The sequence below is a fragment of the Myxocyprinus asiaticus genome, chromosome 1 (genome assembly GCF_019703515.2).
Source record: "Myxocyprinus asiaticus isolate MX2 ecotype Aquarium Trade chromosome 1, UBuf_Myxa_2, whole genome shotgun sequence".
Classification (NCBI taxonomy): Eukaryota; Metazoa; Chordata; class Actinopteri; order Cypriniformes; family Catostomidae; genus Myxocyprinus; species Myxocyprinus asiaticus.
This window is the reverse complement of record NC_059344.1, coordinates 39,188,361-39,214,240: the sequence shown is the minus strand read 5'-3', so window position 1 is coordinate 39,214,240 and position 25,880 is coordinate 39,188,361. Positions and strand designations below refer to the sequence as shown.

Here is a 25,880-nt window from a genome sequence, read left to right as displayed (position 1 = left end):
TGTGTGGTGAGCAGACTACTGTGTGCCTCATAGCCAGCACACCAGGTCGACACGTAACCTCCCCCAACATAGTTATAAGTGTCGAACGGCCCTTTGGGGTCAAGTCGACTACCCAAGAGATAGAGATAGGCTTAACCCAGTCGTGGCCTCTTTTCCCCTTCTCTTTTTTCCACTCCCTAAAAAAGAAGGGGGATTATCCGACTGGGCCGCCAGGTCTAGTCGGGGGGTGTCCCTCCCAAGGGAAAGACACCTCGGAGACCACACCTCACCCAAAGAGAGGGGGGATATTTAAGTGGAAGAATACGTCACATGGTCTTTCCAACCATGTGGAGAGTCTTCAAGGTAGATCCTACCCAATGGGGGAGGAGTTACTACAAAAATGGAGACTGGGGCAGAGGGGCTCTGCCCAAGGAAGACGCAGTTTGCTAACAGGGAAACAAATTAGTGGAAGATATACATCGCATGGGGTTAGGCTTACAGGGAACCACCTCATGCGGAGCACCTACCCCAGAACAGGACTCTTAGTTAGCACGTGTACTGGGCCGGCAGCGAATCTCTGAAAACTCGACTGCCACAGGGCTCGGAGGAAGTCAACCAGGGAACAAACTTGTGAACACTACTGGGAATTAATGGCGAACGTCTTCAGCTCAAAAGGAGGTGGAAGGACATATGTGCAAGCGATACACCCGGCCGGCTATCCCGGGCTTATCCGCTTGTGTTGCGTGCCACTACCTGGGATGAAACCGGTTCCACCCGGAGGTTGTAGAACCTTGCAGAGGTGTTGGGTGTTGCCCAGCCCGCTGCTCTGCAAATGTCTGTTAGAGAGGCACCCCTGGCCAGGGCCCAGGAAGCCGCTACACCCCTGGTAGAATGTCCTGGGCGTGATATGCCATAGTTATGGTGTCAATGAGCCAGTGGGCGATCCTCTGCTTGGAGACAGCGCTTCCTTTCCACTGTGCACCAAAGCAGACAGAGAGCTGCTCAGAGATTCTAAAGCTCTGCATGCGATCCAAATAGATGCATAAAGCGTGCACTGGACATTGCATCGACAGGGCTGGGTCTGCCTCCTCCTGGGGCAGCGCTTGCAGGTTCATCACCTGGTCCCTAAAAGGGGTGGTGGGAACCTTGGGCACATAGCCCGGTCGGGGTCTCAGGATCACATGAGAGTAACCCGGACTGAACTCCAGGCACGTTTCGCTGACAGAGAACGCTTGCAGGTCTCCTACCCTCTTGATGGAAGTGAGCGCAGTCAGGAGGGCAGTCTTCAAGGAGAGTGCCTTAAGCTCGGCTGACTGCAAAGGCTCAAAGGGGGCTCTCTGTAGACCCTGAAGAACTACAGAGAGGTCCCATGTGGGAATGAGGCGCGATCTGGAGGGATTCAGCCTCCTGGCGCCTCTTAGGAACCTGATGATCAGGTCATGCTTCCCTAAGGACTTACCGTCGACTGCGTCGTGGCGTGCTGCTATGGCGGCAAAGTACACCTTCAAGGTGGAAGGGGACAGCCTCCCTTCCAACCTCTCCTGCAGGAAGGAAAGCACTGATCCGACTGTGCATCTCTGGGGGTCTTCCCGTCGGGAAGAACACCACTTAGCGAACAGACGCCACTTAAAGGCATACAGGCGCCTCGTGCCTATCGCGGGTGCCAGAGGGTGCCCTGTCCCTGAGAAAGAAGGTCCTTCCTCAGGGGAATTCGCTAGGGGGGAGCTGTCGCGAGGAGCGTGAGGTCCGAGAACCACGTCTGGGTGGGCCAGTAGGGTGCCACCAGGACGACCTGCTCCTCATCTCAGGGTCTGTGCAAGTAGGCTCACTGGGGGAAACACATATTTGCGTAGGCGAAGGGGCCAGCTGTGTGCCAGCGTGTCTATGCTGAGGGTAGTCTCGGTGAGGGCGTACCAGAGCGGGCAGTGGGAGGATTCTTGGGAGGTGAACAGGTCCATCTGTGCCCGTCCGAAACGACTCCAAATGGAGTCTCCACTTTCTCCGAGGGTAACCTGCCATGACAGCGCGTCCGCTGTAGTGTTGAGGTTGCCCGGGATGTGAGTGACTCGCAGCGACTTGAAGTGCTGCTGACTCCAGAGGAGGAGACGGCGGGCGAGTTGTGACATACAACGAGAGCACAGACCACCTTGGCAGTTGACATATGCTACCGTTGCCGTGTTGTCTCTCCGAACTAACACGTGCTTGCCTTGGATCAATGGCCGGAACCTCCGCAGGGCGAGCAGAATTGCCAACAACTCGAGGCAGTTGATGTGCCAATGCAGTCGTGGACCCGTCCAGAGGCCGGCGGCTGTGTGCCCATTGCAAACAGCACCCCAGCCCGTTTTGGAGGCATCTGTCGTGACCACGACACGCCTGGAGACCAGTTGTAGAGGAACACCTGCCCAAAGAAACGAGAGGTCGGTCCAAGGGCTGAAAAGATGGTGACAGACCGGCGTGATGACCACGCGATGTGTCCCGTGGCGCCATGCCCATCTCGGACTCGAGTCTGGAGCCAGTGCTGAAGCGGCCTAATATGCATCAACCCGAGTAGGGTGGCCACCGCCGAGGATGCCATATGCCCCAGGAGCCTCTGAAAAAGTTCCAGTGTTTGAACACCTTCAAACAGGCCAGCACCGACTGGGCGCGCTCGTTCGTAAGGCGCGCTGTCAAGGAGACTGAGTCCAACTCCAAACTGAGAAAAGAGATGCTCTGAACCGGGAGGAGCTTGCTCTTTTCCCAGTTGACCCGAAGCCCTAGTCGGCTGAGGTGTGAGAGCACCAGGTCCCTGTGTGCGCACAACATGTCACGAGAGTGAGCTAGGATTAGCCAGTCGTCGAGATAGTTGAGAATGCGAGTGCCCACCTCCCTTAACAGGGCAAGGGCAGTCTCTGCGACCTTTGTGAAGACGCGAGGAGACAGGGACAGGCCAAAAGGGAGGACTTTATACTGATACGCCTGACCCTCGAATGCAAACCGCAGGAAGGGTCAGTGTCGAGGAAGGATCGAGACCTGGAAGTACGCATCCGCCGCGAACCAATCTTGATGCCGGACGCTCGCCAGAATGCGTTTTTGAGTCTGCATCTTGAACGGGAGTCAGTGTAAGGCCTGGTTCAGTAATCGCAGGTCCAAGATTGGGCGCAGCCCACTGCCTTTTTTCGGTACGATGAAGTTGGGGCTGTAAAACCCCTTCATCTCGGCTGGAGGGACAGGTTCTATCGCGCCCTTCCATAGGAGGGTAGCGATCTCCGCATGCAAGGTAGCAGCGTTTTCACTCTTGACCAAGGTGAAGTGAATACCGCTGAACCTGGGCGGGCGCCTGGCGAACTGAATCGCGTAGCCGAGTCAGACGGTCCGGATCAGCCATCGCGATGGATTGGAAAGTGCAAGCCACGCGTCCAAGTTCTGCGGCAAAGGGGACCAAGGGGATAACGTCGTCGGACGTACCGGCAGGTGGGGCCTCACGATGGGGCAGAGCTCGAGGTGCCACACCACGTTGTGGCCGTGCTGAGCCTAGGGACATCAAAGCACTTACCTGGCTCCTTGTGACCATCCCCGGAACAGCCTGGGACGGGGGAGGAAGAGGCCTGTCCTCATAACCCGTGGAGACTGCCACATCGGGGGCAGCTGTGCGCCACAGCTGGGCGCTCAGGGGCGGAAAGACCACTGCTGGAGCGCCAATCCTGCAAGAAAAAACCCATAGTCGTGATGATGACCGTGCACACTGGGTATGCGACCCAGGGAGGAAGGAAGCCGCTCTTTTGCTGAACTGTTGGGTACCGCAGCCACTTGGGCATGTGGTGAAATCAAACAAAAAGGCAACAAAAGATTTTCTGCCCATCCCTCCACCGGGGGATGGAGTGGTCTTCTTACCAGCTCCAGGTGAGTGGGTTCCCTCGTCCCTCCGTCGCCCATCTCAGGGGCGCTTTGATGACCTCCGTGGGTTCTTAGGCGCCGACTGTGAGACGGGTGGCATATGCTTCCTGTGGTGGGCTCCACGCTGGTGCCGGGCTGAAGGGGCGGGCTGCTGTGGAGCCGGTGCAGTCACTGCAGAGAGTCGTCCTTTGCGACGAGCAGACGTGGTGCGGGATCTTGAGTCGCACCGGGGCAGGATGTGCCAGATTGCCTCCGTCTGCTGCTTGACTGCCGAGAACTGCTGGGCAAAGTCCTCGACGGTGTCACCGAATAGGCCAGCCTGGGAAATGGGGGCAGCAAGAAACCGTGTCTTGTCGGCCTCACCCATCTCGACCAGGTTGAGCCAAAGGTGGCGCTCCTGGACCACTAGTGTGGCCATCGTCTGCCCGAGAGACCGCGCCGTGACTTTCGTTGCTCGGAGAGCGAGGTCGGCCGCCGAGCGCAGTTCCTGCATCAAATCTGGGGTGGAACTACCCTCGTGCAGTTCTTTCAACACCTTGGCTTGGTGGACCTGCAGGAGAGCCATGGCGTGCAGGGCAGAGGTGGCTTGTCCAGCAGCGCTGTAGGCTTTAGCCATCAGGGACGACATGAGCCTACAGGGCTTGGACGGGAGCTTAGGGCGTCCACGCCAGGTGGCGGCGCTCTGCGGGCATAGGTGCACCGCGAGCGCCTTATCCACCGGGGGAATCGCCATATAGCCCCTGGTTGCCCCGCCATCGAGGGTAGTGAGAGCGGGGGAACTGCGAAATTGGGGCCGGGCAGTAAAAGTTGCCTCCCACGATTTCGTCAGCTCCTCGTGCACTTCCGGGAAGAATGGCACAGGAGCGAGGTGTGGCTGCTTTGAGCGGTGCAGCGAGCCCAGGAACCAATCATCAAGCCACGAGGGTTCAGGGGAGAGCGGAGGGTTCCACTCTAACCCGACGCTCGTGGCCGCCCGGGAAAGCATGTCCGTCATTTCGGCATCGGCCTGTGACTGTGCAATTGTCCCCGATGGGGGAAGCCCAGCTGAGGCTTCTGCATCCGACTGGACAAGCCTGCTCTACGATGCTGCGCTCGAGAGCTCATCATCTTCACGGGCTCCGAACAAGAAGCTAGACTCGCCCTGAGACGAGCCGGCGAACTCATCCGGAAGCCTGATTGGGGCAGACGAGCGTGCTGGGGAATGGGAGGTCTGCGGGGGGATACCCGGCGGAGACGATTCCATTGAGGTCCCCAGATTGCCCCCAGTGCTAGCCGCGCTGGCCTCATACCCGTAGGTAGAAGGACCGAGGCGGGGAGCCGCTGGGGTGACCGCAACATTGCCATGGTCATGTTCTCGCAATGAGAACATGAACCATCCACAAACGCTGCTTCCGTGTGGGTCGCTCCCAGACACGAAAGACAGCAGTCTTGACCTCTTTAAAAAGACACGTTTTTAAAAAGACGTTCCGTGTGTCGCTCTTTCAGAGAAATATATACTCTTTTAGAGGAAAAAAGCTCTTTCAGAAAATATGCTCTTTTGTTTTCTGCCGAAGTGCCCAGGGGCATTCTCTGCAGTGCACCAGTGCAGAGGAGGGAGAAGCCGCTGAAATGCGCCGTCAGATCCAGCAGAGGTGAATGAACAGTAGAATTCAGCTCAATGAGCATGACCGTTCGGTTCCGAAGAGAAAATCTGAATGAGTGGTTGCATACCAGCTCCTTTTATTCCCGTATGTCCGGGGGAGTGGCATGCAAATACCACTCGCCAATTTTCATTGGCCTTTTATCAAAGACCAGAGGCGTCTCGGGCTCCGAAGAGTGACCCCTAGTGTCACTACATCGACACAACGTCGAGTGAGTGACAGATAGGGAACTAAATTTATGACATAACTAAAGAAACAAAGATTCTGGATATTTTTGTCACTAAATCAATTAATAATATATGTGACATTAATCATGTTAACTCTTACAAAAGGTCAGATTTCTTGGCTTCCATTGAAGCACACAAGGTGCTCTTTGGATCATTCTCAATTTAAATCATGGTGGAAGAACATGGACCAAGTTCTGAACAACTCTTTGAGTACATGCCAGTTTTAGTTCATGCTGTCATAAAAGCAAAAAGGGGCACGTGACAAATACTAAGACATGAAATTCACTTAAATTGTTCAGTCTTTTAATCAAATTAGAATGCTGATAATATAATTTGGCTTTTTTTAATTTATTTTTTTTATTACATATTTAAAGTGAGCAAAATGGAATTGAGTGGGCATATGTTTGTTTAATATTGAAACCATTTATTAATTGAATTTCAAGCTAAATAATAACTTTATCTCGATGTAGACCATTGATATCAGGATATAAAATTACTCATACCAATATAAGATTTTGTTCATTCTGCCCTTCCCTGCTGGTGTCAGTACGGATTTGTACCAAAACATTTTAGACACGGCTGCATGCTTATAGTTCTATAACTGATGCATTAACCTGGAATTAATTAATTAATTATTATTATTTTATTTTATTTTTATGATCTTCAGGCTTTTTCCTTTTGGACTCTAAATGAATGATTTTATTCTTTCTCTACCATTCATAAAAATTTAAATTTAAGTATGTGAAATTAAGTATAGGGCTTAAGATCCTTGAGAAAGCCTGGGAGAGGGACTCAAAGATACAAGCCATTTTCTGGCCAGTGTAGTAATACTTGATGCAGATTTAAATTGCTCATATTTGCCAGTATAACCAGATCTTGCACTGTAAACACAAAAAAAGATTTCACAGGAAGCATATACTGTATACTCTCAGGGACAGGAGCCATATCACTCTGTAGCTCTTGACTGGTTGCCCACTGAAGCTAAACAGTTTTGAGCCTGGTCAGTACCTGGATGGGAGACCTCTTGGGGAAAACTATATTTGCTGCTAGAAGAGGTGTTAGTGAGGCCAGCAGGGGGTGCTCACTCTGTGGTCTGTGTGGGTCCTGACACCCCAGTATAGTGACAGGGACCCTATTCTGTAAAAAGGCACCGTTCTTCGGATGAGACGTCAAACCGAGGTCCTGACTGTCTGTGGTCATCAAAAATCCCAGGGCACTTATCGTAAAAGTGTAGGGGTGCAACCTGGTGTCCTGGCCAAATTCCTCAATTGGCCCTTACCAATAATAGCCTGCTAATAATCCCCATCCATGAATTGGCAGAAGACCTCCTGATAAACTGGGAGAGAAAAATCTTGCGGAATGTTTATGGTTGTGAACAGATCAACGCTGAATGGCATGTACGGACTAACAGCAAGTTGAACCACCTGCACGAAGATCCCCTGCATTGCGGTGGAAATCAAGAAAGCCCACTTACATTGGCTCGGCCATATAGAGTGCATGCCGGAAGATAGAGGAGCTTGCCAAGTCTTCAGGCAAAAGTCCCAAGGAAGGCGGCTTCCAGGACGTCCGAAGAAGTTCTGGCTGGACAACGTGGAAATGGATCTCTGAAAGCTGGGAGTCCGTGGTTGGAGACGGTGAGCCCTAGACCAGCCTGAATGGAAGAATGTGGTGGAGAAGGCCAAGGATCTTCATGGGCTGGAGTGCCGCGGGGAGGAGAAGGATGAATTGTCTTCTATCACTGTACTCTCTCCTAAGTACATCCAGCTGTCCCTCAGTTCAGTCTCTCACACCTTCACTAAATAGTGAGTTTCACTGTCCTGAATAGGAATGTCTCATCTTGTATTAAAATTGAGAAACGACGCTGAGTAGTTACAGTACAGTACTTTCATGTTTTAAAGTCTCTTATAGAGAGAGAGAGAAAAAAACAATTGCTGGTTTTTCTAATGGTAACTGGCCAACATTTCCAGATATGCAAACTGCTGCTGAACTTGCAGTGAACCAATGTCGGTAAACACACATGCATCACCATATACATACCATCACATCGGCTTGTTTTTCAGGTATGTTTGTTATATTGCGTATTTCTTTGCCTTTCACAGACAGAAGTCACAAACAAGTAATGTATGCTGAATCCATGTAAAGAGCAAAGAGACACTTAAGTGAGAACCCATGTGGTTATCATCCAAACCATAATTGTTTAGTATTCTGTACCCCTGACATGTGTACTCTAACATTGATCATCAGCCTACATGGTGAGGAAGTATAAACTTTTTTGCTTTTAATTTAGCTTTAGAACACCAAACCAGAGTTTTCACTAACAAAACCAAATGAACTGTTGTAAGATTGTATCTGGGTTTGGTTCTTACAATGAAGCAATCTGTTCTGAGCTGTGCTTATAGCCACCTCTTAGTGCCACTGTGAGAAACCAGCAAACAAGCTTCAGAGAATTCAGCAGTCATTTCACGTGTTCACACATTTGTGAGTTTGCCCTGCCTGCTGTTTCATAACAAGTAGTAAAGGAATGTACAACAGACAGATGAGCGGAAGATAGAAGAGATGAGTGATGAAGAGAGAACTGTTGCTAAAATGTGTATTCTCATGAAGAGATTGTTTCACAATGATTGACTGGAGCATGAGTCAGCAGTGTAGACTGCAGAGCAAAAGGTGAGATTTGCAAGGTAAAAAAAAAAATGCTTAATGATCCAGAAGTAGGTGAAGAAAGAGTGTGGGTGTGTATTGCATGTACTAGGATTATGACTTATTAAAGGGATGGTTCACCCAAAAACGTAAATGCTCTCATCATTTACTCACCCTCATGCCATCCCAGATGTGTATGACATCCTTTCTTTAGCAGAACACAAACAAAGATTTTTAGAAGAATATCTCAGCTCTGTCGGTCCATACAAAGCAAGTTATTGGTGATCAGACATTTGTAGCTCCACAAATCAGATAAAAGAAACATAAAAATAATCCATAAAACTCCAGTGTTTAATTCCATATCTTCAGAAGCAATATAATAGGTGTGGGTGGGAAACAGATTAAAATGTAAATCCTTTTTTTTTACTCTAAATCTCCACTTTCACTTTCAGATGTTAAAGTGAAACTAAACAGGCAGCACATGTGACTTTCAGATGTAAAAGTGAAAGTGGAGATTAAGAGTGAAAAAGGACTTAAATTTTTATCTGTTTCTCACCCACACCTAGTATATCGCCTCTGAAGATATAGATTGAAACACTGGAGTCTTATGGATTACTTTTATGTTTCCTTTATAAGTCTGATCACCATTCACTTGCATTGTATGGACCTACAGAGCTGAGATATTTTTCTAAAAATCTTCATTTGTGTTCTGCTGAAGAAAAAGTCATACACATCTGAGTGTGAGTAAATGATAAGAGAATTGTAATTTTTGTATGAACTATTTTGTATTTTGTAACAATTTTTGTGCAGTGCCATGTTTCAAACTATGCCTTATTATCTGTTTTCATTAATTTTGTATAATTTTTTTGTTTTGTTTTTTGTGTGTGTACCATTTTTCTGAAGTAGCCTAATACTCTAGTTCGATGGGTGGATTAACCTTGGTAACCACCATTTAGTCATTTCAGCTGTTCCAATGAACAATGGGCATTCAGAAGCTCAGTAACCTTGAGGAAATTTTCATATCTACCAAGCACCTTTACTGACACTTTTAAATGATGTGTGAAAAGTGTGCTTCTGTACGGAGCTCTTCACATGACTTGCAGAGGAATTTGTTTTATATTGTGGCCACGAATTAAGAAATTGCTCCCATGACTTATTAATAAGTAAGCACATTTTATTAATTTGTTCCCTCGTTTTAGTTAAATAGTGGCCACGTTTTATTTATTCGTTCCGTTGTTTTAGTTAAATCATGGCCACTTTTTTTTAATTCGTTCCCTCGTTTTAGTTCAATTGTGGCCACATTTGATTAATTTGTGCCCGCAATTTGATTAATTCATCGTCATTTTACTGTGTAGTGAAGAGACATCTATGGCTGCTGTTATGGACAGAGGCTGGGTTTCCCTATAACGTTGCAGCTTAACCTTTTACGATCATCTTAACTAACATTGCTCATTGTTTTACGATGGAGTAATGCCTGTTTCCCAAACCAGCACGTAGATCACTTGTTATAAAGTAGAAATTAAGTGCTTCTTTACGTGAGCTGTCCAGTCCAGATTGGTGCTTATCACTTTGGCCAGTATATGTCCAGGAGTCTGTCTTCTCAAAATTAAAATAATGTGGAAATACTGACAAACATTGAAGTTGTTTGTATCCTTGTCCAGGTGCCGAAATGTATTAACCATTACAGAATTTAATTAAAGAAATAATGATGGCTTTAGAAAGACAGATGTATTGTTCAATCATAGAGATTAATGAAAGTGACACAATTAATGCATGTAACGTGAATATCCACGATGTGAATCATAAGGGGCTTTCAAAGTTTTGTTACTTTGGCTGGAAGCTGAACAAATGCACACAGAACAGGATTAAAATGATGGCCATCAGTATTGAACTAGGCCTACTCATAGACATATCTAAATATTAATCAAGTTTAAGTCAGAAGTTTACATACACTTAGGTTGAAGTCATTAAATCTTATTTTTTAACCACTCCACAGATTTTATATTAGCAAACTATAGTTTTGGCAAGTCGTTTAGGACATCTACTTGTGCATGACACGAGTAATTTTTCCAACAATTGTTTACAGACAGTTTCACTTTTAATTGACTATAACACAATTCCAGTGGGTGAGAAGTTTAAATACACTAAGTTAACTGTGCCTTTAAGCAGCTTGGAAAATTCTAGAAAATTATGTTAAGCGCTTAGGCAATTAGCCAATTAGCTTCTGATAGGCTAATTGGAGCCAATTGGAGGTGTACCTGTGGATGTATTTTAAGGCCTACCTTCAAAATCTGGGCCTCTTTGCTTGACATCATGGGGAAATCTAAAGAAATCAGCCAAAACATCAGAAAAAAAATTGTGGACCTCCACAAGTCTGGTTCATCTTTGGGAGCAATTTCCAAATGCCTGAAGGTACCACGTTCATTTGTACAAACAATAGTACGCAAGTATAAACACCATGGGAAGACGCTGCCATCGTACCACTCAGGAAGGAGACTGTCTCCTAGAGATGAATGTAGTTTGGTGTGAAAAGTGCAAATCAATCCCAGAACAACAGCAAAGGACCTTGTGAAGATGCTGGAGGAAACAGGTATCTATATCCACAGTAAAACGAGTCCTATATCAACATAAACTGAAAGGCTGCTCAGCAAGGAAAAAGCCACTGCTCCAAAACCACTATAAAAATGCCAGAATACAATTTGCACGTGCACATGGGGACAAAGATCGTACTTTATGGAGAAATGTCCTCTGGTTTGATTAAACAAAAATTGAACTGTTTGGCCATAATGACCATCATTATGTTTGGAGGAAAAAGGGTGAGACTTGCAAGCCGAAGAACACCAACCCAACCGTGAAGCATGGGGGCGGCAGCATCATGTTGTGGGGGTGCATTTCACAAAATAGATGGCATCATGAGGAAGGTAAATTATGTGGATATATTGAAGCAACATCTCAAGACATCAGCCAGGAACTTAAAGCTCAGTCGCAAATGGGTCTTCCAAATGGACAGTGACCCCAAGCATACCTTCAAAGTTGTGAAAAATTGGCTTAAGGACAACAAGGTATTGGAGTGGCCATCACAAAGCCCTGACCTCAGACTGATAGAAAATTTGTGGGCAGAACTAAAAAAGCGTGTGCGAGCAAGAAGGCCCACAAACCTGACTCAGTTACACCAGTTCTGTCTAGAGGAATGGGCCAAAATTCCAGTAACTTATTGTGAGAAGCTTGTGGAAGGCTACCTAAAGCATTTGACCCAAGATAAACAATTTAAAAGCAATGCTACCAAATACTAACCAAGTGTATGTAAACTTCTGACCCACTGGGAATGTGATGAAAGAAATAAAAGCTGAAATAAATCATTCTCTCTACTATTATTCTGACATTTCACATTCTTAAAATAAAGTAGTGATCCTAACTGACCTAAGACAAGGAATGTTTTCTACGATTAAATGTCAGGAACTGTGAAAAACTGAGTTTAAAAACTAAGGTGTATGTAAACTTCTGACTTAAACTGTAGATCGTCTGGTTAGAGTTGTAAAAAGAACAGCCTTGTAAAAAGGTGAGCCAATTTGAACCAGCCATTGGAGGAAGGAAGAAGTGGAGGAGAAAGAGAGAGAGGAAATCTCTCATTGCACACTCTCACTCTAATATCCTTTGTTAACCATATTTTAATCATTTATTTAGGCATATTTATTTAAGTTTTAACTGCATGGTCACATTACTAACATACGTCTTCTTAAATAATCTGTTTAGTAAGAGCATATAATTTTTCTATTGTTAGTTTACAATGGCTTTCCAGTGATCAAAATATGTGGTATTAATACAATTTATTAAATGTCCCATTGTCTTTGATAAACTGTGAAAAATGTCAGAAAGATATGTTTAAGTTGCACTTAACAGACTTAAGAGCAGTTCAAAGCTCTCGTTAATTTACAAACGTTTTTACGAACTACTTAGATAACGATGCTTTTGGGAAATGTTTCACCAGGGGGAGCAAGAATAATAAATGAACAAACTAACTGGTCACATTTAATTAAAATGAGAGCACGAAATAATAAAACGTGGCGATGATTTAACTAAAATGAGAGAATGAATTAATAAAACGTGGCAACGATTTAACTAAAACGAGGGAACGAATTAGTAAAATGTGGCCACGATTTAACAAAAACGAGGGAACAAATTCATAAAACGTGCTCACGTATTAATAAGTCGTGGGAACGATTTAAATTTTATGTGTGGGGCTCTGTACTTCTGTGCTCATACTCCTAGATGTCATGGCTGTAAGATAATTTTAAGATATTATCTGACATTGTTCAATGATCAGGGAATGTATAAAAACCAAAAATGGAGAAATCTGCGAAACTGATTAAAAAATAAATAGCAATTGATCTCAGCTGACATTTTAGCAAAAGACTAGGAGATATTGATAAGAATGAGAATGATGTTGTATTTTACTTGGACCGTGCACAGGAAAGCCAGTGCTGTGCCATGATCACCTCTGGGCCTGTTCTGAAGGACACTGCAGATAAAAATAACACACAAATGAGATCCAGCTGGAAAGCAACTGGAACTAGTGAGTTGGCTCCTGATTGTCCGTATGTAGTTGTCAATCTGTTCTTTATAAGAAGTTCACATCTGAGATGATGGGGAGAGCCACTTGATTTAAGAAATACCCTGGTTATATAACGGAAAGAATGGTTCTTGTATAAGAACATCTTTTTATAAATGATTTATTTGGTATTTATTAAACAAGTAGTCTTTTAATGAGCTGGATAATGAGCAGTCAGTCATTACATTTTACTAAATGAACAAAAACAGAACCCGACGCAAACCGGAGGTGGATCTCAGCAGTTAATTATAAACTCATAAATACATAAATTCAATACAAAATCAATATTTTGTGTCCATGTATTTATTTAACTGGTTAGTAGTAGTAGCAGCTGTGTAATAAGCGGGATAATTAACAGTCATCCGGGTGTTATTGCAAAATAAATCCCTTCAGGCTGATACAAGACCCCTCCACTTCGCAGACATATTTACTTATTTACAATGTTCATTTCCCATTAGGAGCGAGAGTTTAAATATAAGATCCCCCAGAAGGAAACTGTATTCATTGTGGACTCTTGGCTTCTATAACATTTCAAATATAATTGTCTGTTCGTGGTAAACACTTGTGTGTATTAGATGAAATAGAAACCTAACTTGCACATGACAGGTTAGTGTTTTGAGGCTGTCCTTCTCAGTGGCAACACACCCACCAAAACACACCCTCTATTTGTTCACCACACTCCCCGCCTTCTCCAACTACATCTCTCTGTTTATGTGTGTTACTCTCTTTCCAGGGTCACTCTAAGGCCTGAGCCATGGAGAATTATTACCAGATCTTGGGTGTGCCGAAAAATGCATCCCAGGATGATATAAAGAAAGCGTGAGTACCCCGTGTTCTCATGGGCATCTATTTTTATACAGGGGACATGGTAGAGTCACTGATGATAACAGCAGTGGTGTATCCAGGACATTTTTACTGGGGTGGCCAAGATGGGGCACAGACCTAGTGTGGGGTGGCGATACTGGGAGAACCTTTATGAATGGCACATGATCAAAATGTGTAAATATCGCATTGCTTTGCTTCAACATCTACACATGTAGAATAAATGAATTCTTAAACTCATGTTAGCATTCACTGAATTGCTTGTATTCAATATTAGACTGTTGTTTTGACATTTGACAGTTTTCTATTCCTGTTCTATTTCAACCTATTACAGTTTCTGGGAATCTCTGGTTATATTAACATAACATCCATTTTTAAATCAGTAATTGTTTAGGAAAAGTCAGTTACACATTTTTAAGAGCTATTCTCATTGTAGAGAATTAATCTGCGTATAACATCAGGTATAGTGTATAATCATCATAAAAAGATACAAGCACAGGTGATAACTGATTGAGGCGCAATTCAATTAATCATTCAATCAATTATTCATTCATTTATTAGCTATAACTGCACTGTCCAGCAGAAATATTGTTAAATTTTCTGCTGGAACACACAAATCAGAGTGTGAAATTGGCTACGAGGGCTTATAGGAGTCTGTCTGGAAACCCCAGAATTGCAGATTGAGCTCTGAATACAGTAAAAAACAAAACTCTATTTACAGTGTCTACTCAGGTTTATTTTTCACATGTTCTTATAGCTTCAATTACTTTGAATATTACCAAATAAAATAGTTAGTCAAATCATTTGCAGCATTTAAGTGCAATTTGCCCTGCCTCTGCATATTTAAAATGTCAAATAAGGTATAAAAACTTTGAAGATTTTATTGGTCTGACTGACCAATAATACACATAAAGAGCTCATAAATAACTCATGTAAAGATTTAAAGTACAGTCACAGCACAAACCCTTCCATTTCACACACAGGTTAGCCATATATATAACTTTAGCTATTGAACATATACATCTGTAAAACGCTTTACACACCTCCGTCATTAATTCAGAAAACATGGCATTTCATATTTCATGTCAATATAAAGATAACATGCTGAATGTGGTGTAGGGTCTAGCTTACTCTTTAACCTAGATACTTTAACAATGAAAAAATAATTTCACATTCACATGGAAATTCGGGATAAATTAAATGTTAGATTAGATGAACATACCTCTCAAATAACAGCTTTCTTTTTTACCACAAATTGACGTCGTCAACTCATTGGAAGTTGGAGGTAGACGCTAGCTCGTGTCAGCTTCGTGCTTCTGACCGACCGTTATACTCCAGATCTGGCGCCCGCTGCGCCCTCGACCTGCGGCACCTGCCTGGCCACCCACGGCCTGCCCCTCCCCCCACTGATCAAAGATCAGCTCACACAGCTTCAGTCCCACCACTACTATAATGGTCAGAAATATAAAACTGACCCTGGGTCAGTGTGGCTCTAAATCAACAAATGACCTGAGACGTCATCTTTGATTGACAGGTGTTTCTATTGGTTCATCGTTCTTGTGTTGATGAACATGATGAACTACCAATCAGTTCTGGGGTGGCCACAGGGTGGCCAATGAGATTTCAGGGGTGGCTCAGGCCACCACAGGCCACCCCCTAAAATCGCCACTGGATAACAGTGAGGTTAGCCTCGTTTATATACAGGCCATTTAAACCTCTGCTCGTTGCTACTGGTTTGTATCTCATTCCCTCTCTTATATTCTCCAAAATTTATTTTCTCTTGGAATTTTTTGCACTATGTGGACATTCAAAAAAGATTTTTGATAATTCTAAGTGATTTAGTTTGATTAAATACATTGAACTGTTGTTCAAATCAGTAACTTTTAAAAATGTGTTTATAGGATTTGGGTTGTCACGAATCACGATACAAAAATTTCAGTAGTCGTTACCAGTACCATTGAAATTCCTGATACCAATTTTGATACCACATCAAAAACTTTTACTAATTAATTTGCTAATTAATTAAACATTTTCAAGTTCTCAAGTAATTATTCAAGACAAGTAAACAAAATAAAAGAATAGATAACAGATACATATTAAGAAATATTTTTTTAATACATATTTTAGTTGGGCCTAGCTAACAGTATTCAAGTAAATATTCAGAAATGTAAAATAATAATGAAACGTAACATAAAACTATTTAAATTACTGGTATAATCTTCACTGTATGATAATTAGATATAATAAAGTAATAATTTTTAAAGCTACTAAAGTTATCCAGCCAAGAGCTTTACATTTTTTTTCATTGTTGTTTGATTAATGTAGACCTGCCGATGTCCAGGATTACTGCATTCCATTCAAAGTAAGATGTGGAAAATTACGACTTGATATCTCAGATCTCCGAACATAAAGGCATTCCAATGCCCTCAGAAGATAACAAAATTGCAATGCTTTTGTTAGCTTTTTAGCAGGTGTTTGTCACCAGAGATGTCTCCTAACAACTAATTTTTTAAACGATGCAGCATTGTTAGCATTTTTGTACAGGTGTATGAAGGCAGTATTTTGAACACCTGTCTGAGCAAACGTTTGTTAAATAGATTTTAGCATGTAATGTTGGAAATTTGACTCTGATGGATATTATTTCATAAAAGTAAATGTTTATTATTAACTTTGTACTTAACTTTGAACTTTGTATCTCCCTGCGTGCCAGCATGTTTGCATAATCAGCGAAACCTGAGTTTTCACACTAATATCGCACGAGTTTGGAATTCTGAAATGTGCCGTTCCATTTCACTTGTCTTAATGGGAAGTTGGAAATTTCAATGTTCCGAGTTGAATTGTCTTAACACACAAATCCGGTCTTTTGATACAGATGCACTTTTATGTCCTGCTGTTTACTTTCACTTTCACTTTCTACATAACTGACTGTGTTCACAAAATACCTTGCCAAAACAGGGGTTTCACCCAAATATTGAAGTATTTGACCGTTAAGGCACCCATCTGCTGTTGCGCGAGCTGAAAATATTGGCTATTTGGAATGCAACAAAGCGTGCAATACAAACAATAATTTGTGCATGTGCGACCAGAGATGAGGTTTTAAAAATGTTTTCCTGTACAAATGAAGAAGCACTTCATTGAAACCTAATCAGTAACCTAATCCAAATATCACCACATGAAAGTAGCATAATCTGACTACTTTCAGTTACTGTTGAAAATATTAAAATATTGAAAAGCAAATTTAATGGCTGCTGTACGCCAACAAAACAATGTTACCAGTGAAATGGCACTGCTTTATAATAAAGAAAAATCAAGGCTTTTCACGCAATTAGAAAATAATTATGTAATTTTGTTTTATGTATCCATCGCAGTGAGTTGGGTTGGAAACTGTATCAATGGTTTGAGCATGTTTAACTCAAGACAAGATTGGGATTGTCACAGCAATGTCATTTTCACATGTAAAATGTCTATGGTGTTCCTGAGGCGAGATAAGAGGTGCTCGGAAGCCTTAGAAAAAAGTTACCCATAAATTTGAAATTAATTTCCACTTTAAGAGTGGTGGACAGAATAGAGAGTAGGCTTAGTCCCCTCAAGGATGAGTGATAAAGAAGAGTTTGCATTAGAGCTGTGTGCGGGAATGCATGTTGTGTCACATTGAGGACATCGGCAGGATTTATAATATTAGTTATGATTATCGAGAAAACAAATGAATCTTTACATCTTTTAATGGACATGAAGCATACAGCTTTATATGGTATGCAAACACATTCTGTCCTTGCCTTATTCATTTTCTCCCTCTCTGTTCCTTTTTAGTTTTTCAGTTAAGATAACTTCTATTGAATCCTCATTCTGTAGTTCATTGCATTTCTAATGGTTTAGAGGGGAATTTCTAAAGAACATAACTATGGAGGGGAAGTGTTGTTAAAAGATGAGCAAAAGACAAATCCCCTGGTGTATGGAGTGTCTGGTGCTGCTGGGTCTGTATTGCTGACTCAGGCATAGTGTGCAGAGCTACAGAGATGCTGACCTGTTGTCACACCTACTGAAGTCATATTGTGTAGCATGAACTTTATTGAAAGTGGTTGTTAAGAGTTGCCTGACGTGTATTACGGAGGATGGTGCAGTGCATTATGATGAAAAATGTTATGAATTGATTAATTGTGATGACGTCTATTTCAGTGATATTAACATCAGGTTTTGAGGAAAAAGATACTTAATTATAATACTTAAATTTTTTGCTGTGCCTTTGGTTTGTTTGGATGGTGACATATAATTTATAATATACCCTAATTTATTGTAACAGAGGTGTATGCATGTGTTTTTACAGGTACAGAAAACAAGCATTAAAGTGGCATCCAGACAAAAACCCAGGCAACAAAGAAGATGCAGAGAAAACGTTCAAAGAGATCTCAGAGGCATATGAAGTTCTGTCAGATGGTATTGACTATATATTTTATTTCCTTGTCAGATATGATATATTTAAATTTGGGATTCATATGTTTATGTACTGGCTTAAATCATGGACGCTGCTAGGAATGGGCTATCGGGGCTTAAGCCCAGAATGTTTTTAGTAAAACCCTGAATGCGTGTGTGCATGTGTTTGCATGGGCGTGTTAATGCAGAATTTATAGACAGAGTCGAGACACAGCAAGTATATCCTAATGAGAACAGCCTTTTATCCATTTGTCCACATATGTGTTTAAAAGTGTGCCTTGATATTGTCCTTCCCCAAGCATGGATAATCCACAGTAACAGTGGACTACTGTTGTGAAACATATTTATGGCAACATTTGGCACCTGCTTCTAAGAACAGAACCATTTACTAGCTCTGACGTTCTCTCAGTATAAAGAGTATTTGTTTTGGGCACGTTAACTCAAGCCTGTGTACTTTTTAATTAAACTCTTTATTACTGGAGTGCTCAATCCTGCTATTGGAAATCCACTTCCCTGTGAGTTTAGTTCCACTCCTGCTCATTCGTAAGTGTACTTTGCACATGCAAATCAAGCAAATTAGCTGGTTCAGGTGTGTTTCACTGATTATGAACTAAACTCTGAATGAAGGTTGATCTCCAGTAGCTAGATTAAACACCCTTACTGTAAGTGTAAGTATCTGTGTTCATGTCATTCCATGTATAACTAAAGGAAAGTTGGCTAGTTTGTCACATTTAAATTGAACTGTTTCCCATTTGTCAGCTTTGCCTTTGTTCAGAGTTTCACGCTTAGTATGCCAAACTCATAATTAAGCAAAGCATAATGCAGTAGTGAAAATGAATCAATGGAATTAGAGGCACAGTCAGTTGAACTTTGTAAAACAAGGTGTGGTGGGAACAGATTGTCATTAATGTAAATCATATTAATCTGTGTCTGTTTTTATTGTCATTTGACTGAGTGAAACTTAAAGCCACACTCTGTTTTCATACAGAAGGGAAACGTAGGCGCTATGATATGTATGGAAAAGAAGGCGTATCGGGTAGAGGTAAGTGATAATATTCTTTATTTTTAATGTTATCCATTCTCATTTTTTACTTTCATTTTTGGAAATGTGGTTTTCTTCTAATTATTGTTTTGTTGGGAAAGGAGGCCATTATGATAATGACGATTTCATGGGTGGATTTACATTCCGTAATCCAGAGGATGTCTTCAGGGAATTCTTTGGAGGCAGAGATCCATTTGCAGAGTTCTTTGGTAGGTGCATATGTAATGTATTATTAAAAGGGAAAGATGTATATGGAGGGTAAACAGAAAATGTACATGGAGAACAGAAAGAAGGGTGTATTTCATTTATTTCAATGTTTAATAGTATGACCACATTTAACCTTAAGTCTTATTTGAGCAAAACAAGGTTCTTTGTCAAGACACTGCTTAGTCTCATCTAAGTGTTAAAAATAAGAACTAAATTTCCAAAGAGAGGAAATGAAGGTCATTTAATTTCTCAGAGACTCTGTCAAAGCAATGACTTGATTGGAGTTATAATTAGGTAATTAGGTTTTGTGTGAGATTATTGGGGCCTGGGGTCATTAGCCGATTTGCTTTTTGCTAATCTCCCATAATCATATTTTTCAAAATAAATACTTAAAACGTGTTCTTAACTCGTGCGTGTGTGTATCATGGGAACTATTTTTCTCACTTCACTGAAATGGCAGTATTACCTTTTTATATGTAAACTTTTTGTCTTTCTCATTGCTAATTGAGCCAGACTTTTCGTAGAGCCAGACTTTTGACTATCAGCATAAAGTCTGGTCCACATTTAGCCCTTTTCCAGTAGGGGTAAATGACGTGTCCAATCTGGAAAAGGTCAGAAGAACTGGCACCACACCGGCCACATCAACCTTCTGGTCTCAAACCAGGAACTATTAGCATCAGTGGCTTGGGCAATATAATGTCCTCATCAGAGGGGGACACGATAATGTTCTCACCACATTACGTTTTCAAAACAACAACCACTCACTCTGGCTAGATCGACGCAAAAAACTAAAAAACTTTACAAAACAAATAGAAATAGATCGCATTATTATTAATGAAGCTATTTACACTGGAAGGCCCAGTTTCTTTGCAAAGTGCATTCAGTTGACATGCATTTCGACAGTTAAAAACCAGTGCACCCTGACTCCTGGATGAAAGCTGTGAACAGTCAGTGGGGAGTCCAGAGCATGCCTGAGACTAATTTGCAGTGCTATTGATTTAGTTCTTAAAAGCAAGAATGCTGGTATGGGATAATTTTTAACATTTTCTGACCTACTTAAAACTGCTTTATGTACAGTATTAGGCTGATCACTCATAAGTAGGAGATACACTCCACTCCATTCTTTAGTCATCCATTGAACAATAACTTGGCACCCTATGCTCACTGGCCCTAACTGCGGGGAGCAAATGGCAGAATGGCATGTGTGTAGTACACACAGGCACTCTAAATATGGCGAGGGTGCTCAGACCAGCAAGTGGGTCGAGAGGAGACCATGCATCATCCACTAGGAATGTTTTCAGAAATAGCTTCCGAATAAAATAAGAGGAGCAAGAGAAAGGGAATGCTAAAAGCTCTAGGGGACTAGAGAGAGAGAGAGAGTATGTGTATTTTTGTTCAAATAAAGGGAGGAGATAACACGTATACATGTATGTTTGTCTGTGCGCAAAATGTCAAAGTATTCAGAATTGTTTCTACTGTATATGAGTCAAAAATAAGTGAGTATATACTGTTTAAAACTTTCTGAAACACCTTCCTTGATGAAAGGTCATTGGTGTTTACTGGTGTTTATGTAGCCATGACAGGGTCGGGGTAGGTTAGAAAAACAGTATGTGTGTTTGTGAGGAGATAGCAGGCGTGGTTTGGCCTGCCAAATCAAACTGCTTTAAGGAGATGGAAAAAGTTCATGTGAAAGTGCTGAGTGCCTGAAAATGAAGGGACAGTGATTTAGGCATGTTTGAGCAGGCATAGCTCTGCATTACAACACTGGGCCCAACATTATGGGGAAGAACAAAAATAGAACTATGTAACCCCCACCCCCAAGAAAGGACATTTGTTAAAGGTACAAATATGCCACTATAGGGTTTTGTATCAATTGTTTGGAGAAATTATTTGCTTTAGAACACGCACTTTTGAGTTATTCCAAATAACAGAGAAGACTAAGTATAATTAGCGATTTTTCATAGTTTTTGGGAGAGTGGTGTAGTGTTGTGGTTAAACATCAAAGCTATTAACCAAAGGGTTATTGGTTTGATCCCTGCAAGGAGCAATCCATGAGTTATCACCATTGTGTCCTTGAGCAATGCACTTACAGGATGCCTAGGTTGCTCTAGTGGGATTGCCCCTGTAAAAAATTGTACTCTAAATCACTGTATAAAAGCATCATGTTAAATGACTTACTACTTGTTTGGCAGCAACCATATATTCCTGAGTTGATGGCTTCAAACTAGTTGTATAATTTTAATGTCAAAATGCAATGCCATACATGCATCAACTCTCAAGTGGCTTATCTCTCTCTGAACAATATTCCATTGTACCATCACAATTTTGAGTTTTCTGTACAAGCAATTTTTTGCAGCTTGGTTGGAGTAGGACTGGTCGATTCATGGAATTTTCACTTTGTAATAATGATTTTGTTGGCAATATAAAACTAAATAGCATACAGTAAATTAAAATTTTAATGCGCTTTTTATTTTACCATAACGTTTCCCTGAAGATGTGTCATTAGACTAGCTTTGCGATTCTCAGTGACAACAGAGAGCATATACAGGTGCATCTCAATAAATTAGAATGTCGTGGAAAAGTTCATTTATTTCAGTAATTCAACTCAAATTGTGAAACTCGTGTATTAAATAAATTCAATGCACACAGACTGAAGTAGTTTAAGTCTTTGGTTCTTTTCATTGTGATGATTTTGGCTCACATTTAACAAAAACCCACCAATTCACTATCTCAAAAAATTAGAATACATCATAAGACCATAAAAAAAAAAACATTTTTAGTGAATTGTTGGCCTTCTGGAAAGTATGTTCATTTACTGTATATGTACTCAATACTTGGTAGGGGCTCCTTTTTGCTTTAATTACTGCCTCAATTCGGCGTGGCATGGAGGTGATCAGTTTGTGGCACTGCTGAGGTGGTATGGAAGCCCAGGTTTCTTTGACAGTGGCCTTCAGCTCTTGTTTCTCATTTTCCTCTTGACAATACCCCATAGATTCTCTATGGGGTTCAGGTCTGGTGAGTTTGCTGGCCAGTCAAGCACACCAACACCATGGTCATTTAACCAACTTTTGGTGCTTTTGGCAGTGTGGGCAGGTGCCAAATCCTGCTGGAAAATGAAATCAGCATCTTTAAAAAGCTGGTCAGCAGAAGGAAGCATGAAGTGCTCCAAAATTTCTTGGTAAACGGGTGCAGTGACTTTGGTTTTCAAAAAACACAATGGACCAACACCAGCAGATGACATTGCACCCCAAATCATCACAGACTGTGGAAACTTAACACTGGACTTCAAGCAACTTGGGCTACGAGCTTCTCCACCCTTCCTCCAGACTCTAGGACCTTGGTTTCCAAATAAAATGCAAAACTTGCTCTCATCTGAAAAGAGGACTTTGGACCACTGGGCAACAGTCCAGTTCTTCTTCTCCTTAGCCCAGGTAAGACGCCGCTGACGTTGTCTGTGGTTCAGGAGTGGCTTAACAAGAGGAATACGACAACTGTAGCCAAATTCCTTGACACGTCTGTGTGTGGTGGCTCTTGATGCCTTGACCCCAGCCTCAGTCCATTCCTTGTGAAGTTCACCCAAATTCTTGAATTGATTTTGCTTGACAATACTCATAAGGCTGTGGTTCTCTCGGTTGGTTGTGCATCTTTTTTTTCCACACTTTTTCCTTCCACTCAACTTTCTGTTAACATGCTTGGATACAGCACTCTGTGAACAGCCAGCTTCTTTGGCAATGAATGTTTGTGGCTTACCCTCCTTGTGAAGGGTGTCAATGATTGTCTTCTGGACAACTGTCAGATCAGCAGTCTTCCCCATGATTGTGTAGCCTAGTGAACCAAACTGAGAGACCATTTTGAAGGCTCAGGAAACCTTTGCAGGTGTTTTGAGTTGATTAGCTGATTGGCATGTCACCATATTCTAATTTTTTGAGATAGTGAATTGGTGAGTTTTTGTTAAATGTGAGCCAAAATCATCACAATTAAAAGAACCAAAGACTTAAACTACTTCAGTCTGTGTGCATTGAATTTATTTAATACACGAGTTTCACAATTTGAGTTGAATTACTGAAATAAATGAACTTTTCCACGACATTCTAATTTATTGAGATGCACCTGTATATACATACATATACATACACACATATCATATATATATATATACATATATATATATATATATATATATATATATATATATATATATATATATATATATATATTAGTTTAAAAATGTGTAGAAAACATATCTTGACTATTTCAAATTAGATTTTTAATACGTCCAAGTTTTAAGCCATTTCAGGACACATGCATACATTTTGAGATGTATTAAATATTGTCAGTGGTACCACTTTATGCTTTGTTATGAAGGCTATCTGCTTTTAATGGACTCACACTTTCATCCATACCTATTGTCTAATTAAATTCTTTTTTCTCTAAACTCATTGTTCTTTATGATTTAGCTGATGATCCCTTTGAAGATTTCTTTGGTGATGGGTGGCGTCATAGGGGTGTGAACAGGAGCAGGACGGCTGGTTCATTCTTTTCTGGTTTCTCTCCATTTGGTCCCACCTTTGCTGGGTTGGACTCAGGTATGTTAATCTGTGTTTAACTAGTGTTTTTTTCAGTTTTTTTAAGCCCTTGGTACATGTTTGGTGTACTTCTGTGTATTTGAGCATCTGTGTAAGCTTAATCATCTGTTCAGGTTTCACCTCGTTTGACCCGATGAGTGGGGGTGGTTTCACCTCATTCTCATCCCCTCAATTTGGGGTTGGAGGAGGAATGGGAAACTTCCGCTCTGTCTCCACATCCACCAAATTTGTCAACGGAAGGAGGATTACAACAAAACGGTACCAAAGGACATTTTATAATGGCTTCTGATTGTTGTTTAAATGGTGATTCATCACTTTACACGTGATGCAGTCACATGTGCATGTTTTGTCCCACTAAATATCTATGCAAATTGCTCATAAACCAGTTGCTTATTTGCCTACACTTTTGCTACTCAAAAGCTCTTTTAAGGAACTATGGTAAAGGTGCAACGTGTTATCTGACAGTTCAGATATTGACTGTGATTATTGTGAATCTTTGTTTAATTACAGCATTGTCGAGAATGGTGAAGAGAGGGTGGAGGTAGAGGAAGATGGCCAGCTCAAATCTCTCACAGTCAATGGTAATGGGCAGTTTCTCCAAATGGACAACAAGTGATCTCTGAACTGTGCAGCTGAACATTTTAAATGTATAACCCAAACATTCCTAAACATAACCAACCCTTCCAACCAGGCTGATGGCTACTAGAGAGCCTGCTCCTCATTAGTCACATGTGACACATCCAAGTGGTGTGCGCTTTTAAATGGAGCCATTAGCCTCCGCACAGTGAAAAGCAGAGAAAAACAGGGTGGACTTTCATTCCAACTTAAACTTTTTTTTTTTCTTTTTTTTTTTTTTCTTGGGAACCATTTATTCCTCATCAAATCAGAAGGCCTCAGTTAGAACAAGTGTAAATTCTTCTTCTTCTTCTTTTTAATCAGCCAATGGCCTTGAAACTGGAGCTTAACAGGTTGTATCTGCTTTCTGCTGTAGAGCTGTTCTACTGTTCAATTAAACTGTTTAAGTCTTAAACTCTCCACACTTAATATTTAATATATTATAACTAATGTTAGTAATTACCATTTGTTCATGATATTAGTTTAGTTCTATTAGTTTTTTGTTTTGTTTTGTTTCTCATTTTGGCTTCTCGCCTAACTGTTGCTTAACCTGAGACTGTACAATATAGAGAATATATAATGTGTGACTTTATATGCAGGGATTTTGTGTTTTGGTAAGAAAAGTAAGAGAAGATAGACAAAATTTCAGGTTCAGTAAATCTCACTTTTACCGTTTTGGAATGTTGCACTTTTTTTCTTTTCTTTTTTTTTTTTCTTTTAGAATTGCCTCTACATTTACTTGGCTGCTGTACGTGCCTCACTTGTGTTTCATCCCAGCTCTCAAAAAAATAAAAAGAGTTTAACATTGCTCTTCCTTCTGCTTTTACCTTATTGTTAGTGCCAGCCTCTAAAATATCCACACAAGCATGAGCCAATATTAGTTATTTAAGTGTTAAGGGCCAATGTTTAAACAAATATTTTGTAAGAACTGTAAGATTAATGACTAATGTCTTTGAAGTCCATCCTGGATTAACTGCAGAAGTTCACATTGATGCAATTGTCCTTGTTAGTTGGCTGATGAAGGGTTTTGTTGGCAATTAATAGATACTCTGTTCCATTTCAAGAGTGTAGTCCATCATTAGACCAAGGTGATGTAGGCGGAGATAAATGATGAGGTGCATCACAGTTCAATTGGCTGGTCATTTCGGTGAGGTCTACCTTAAATCCAAGGGTTAGGCAGTGGCATATGAAGTATCCCATGTCTTATGGTTG

General features: G+C 41.6%; 1 protein-coding gene across 4 annotated transcripts in view; it reads left to right on the top strand.

Annotated features, from left to right (window-relative positions):
• LOC127442833 (dnaJ homolog subfamily B member 6-like) overlaps nt 1-25,476 on the top strand; it is a 39,198-nt gene extending 13,722 nt beyond the window's left edge. For 2 of the 4 annotated variants that reach the window (XM_051701073.1, XM_051701082.1), the window contains exons 2-9: nt 12,827-12,929; nt 13,699-13,784; nt 18,112-18,221; nt 19,207-19,260; nt 19,362-19,469; nt 23,925-24,053; nt 24,167-24,311; nt 24,564-25,476. In XM_051701073.1, coding sequence (XP_051557033.1) covers nt 13,720-13,784; nt 18,112-18,221; nt 19,207-19,260; nt 19,362-19,469; nt 23,925-24,053; nt 24,167-24,311; nt 24,564-24,669 — 717 coding nt within the window. In that variant the 5' untranslated portion in view covers nt 12,827-12,929; nt 13,699-13,719 and the 3' untranslated portion in view covers nt 24,670-25,476. The remainder of the gene's footprint in view (nt 1-12,826; nt 12,930-13,698; nt 13,785-18,111; nt 18,222-19,206; nt 19,261-19,361; nt 19,470-23,924; nt 24,054-24,166; nt 24,312-24,563) is intronic. The other 2 variants (XM_051701054.1, XM_051701065.1) reach the window with 1 other exon arrangement.
• Nucleotides 25,477-25,880: the final 404 nt, after the last annotated feature.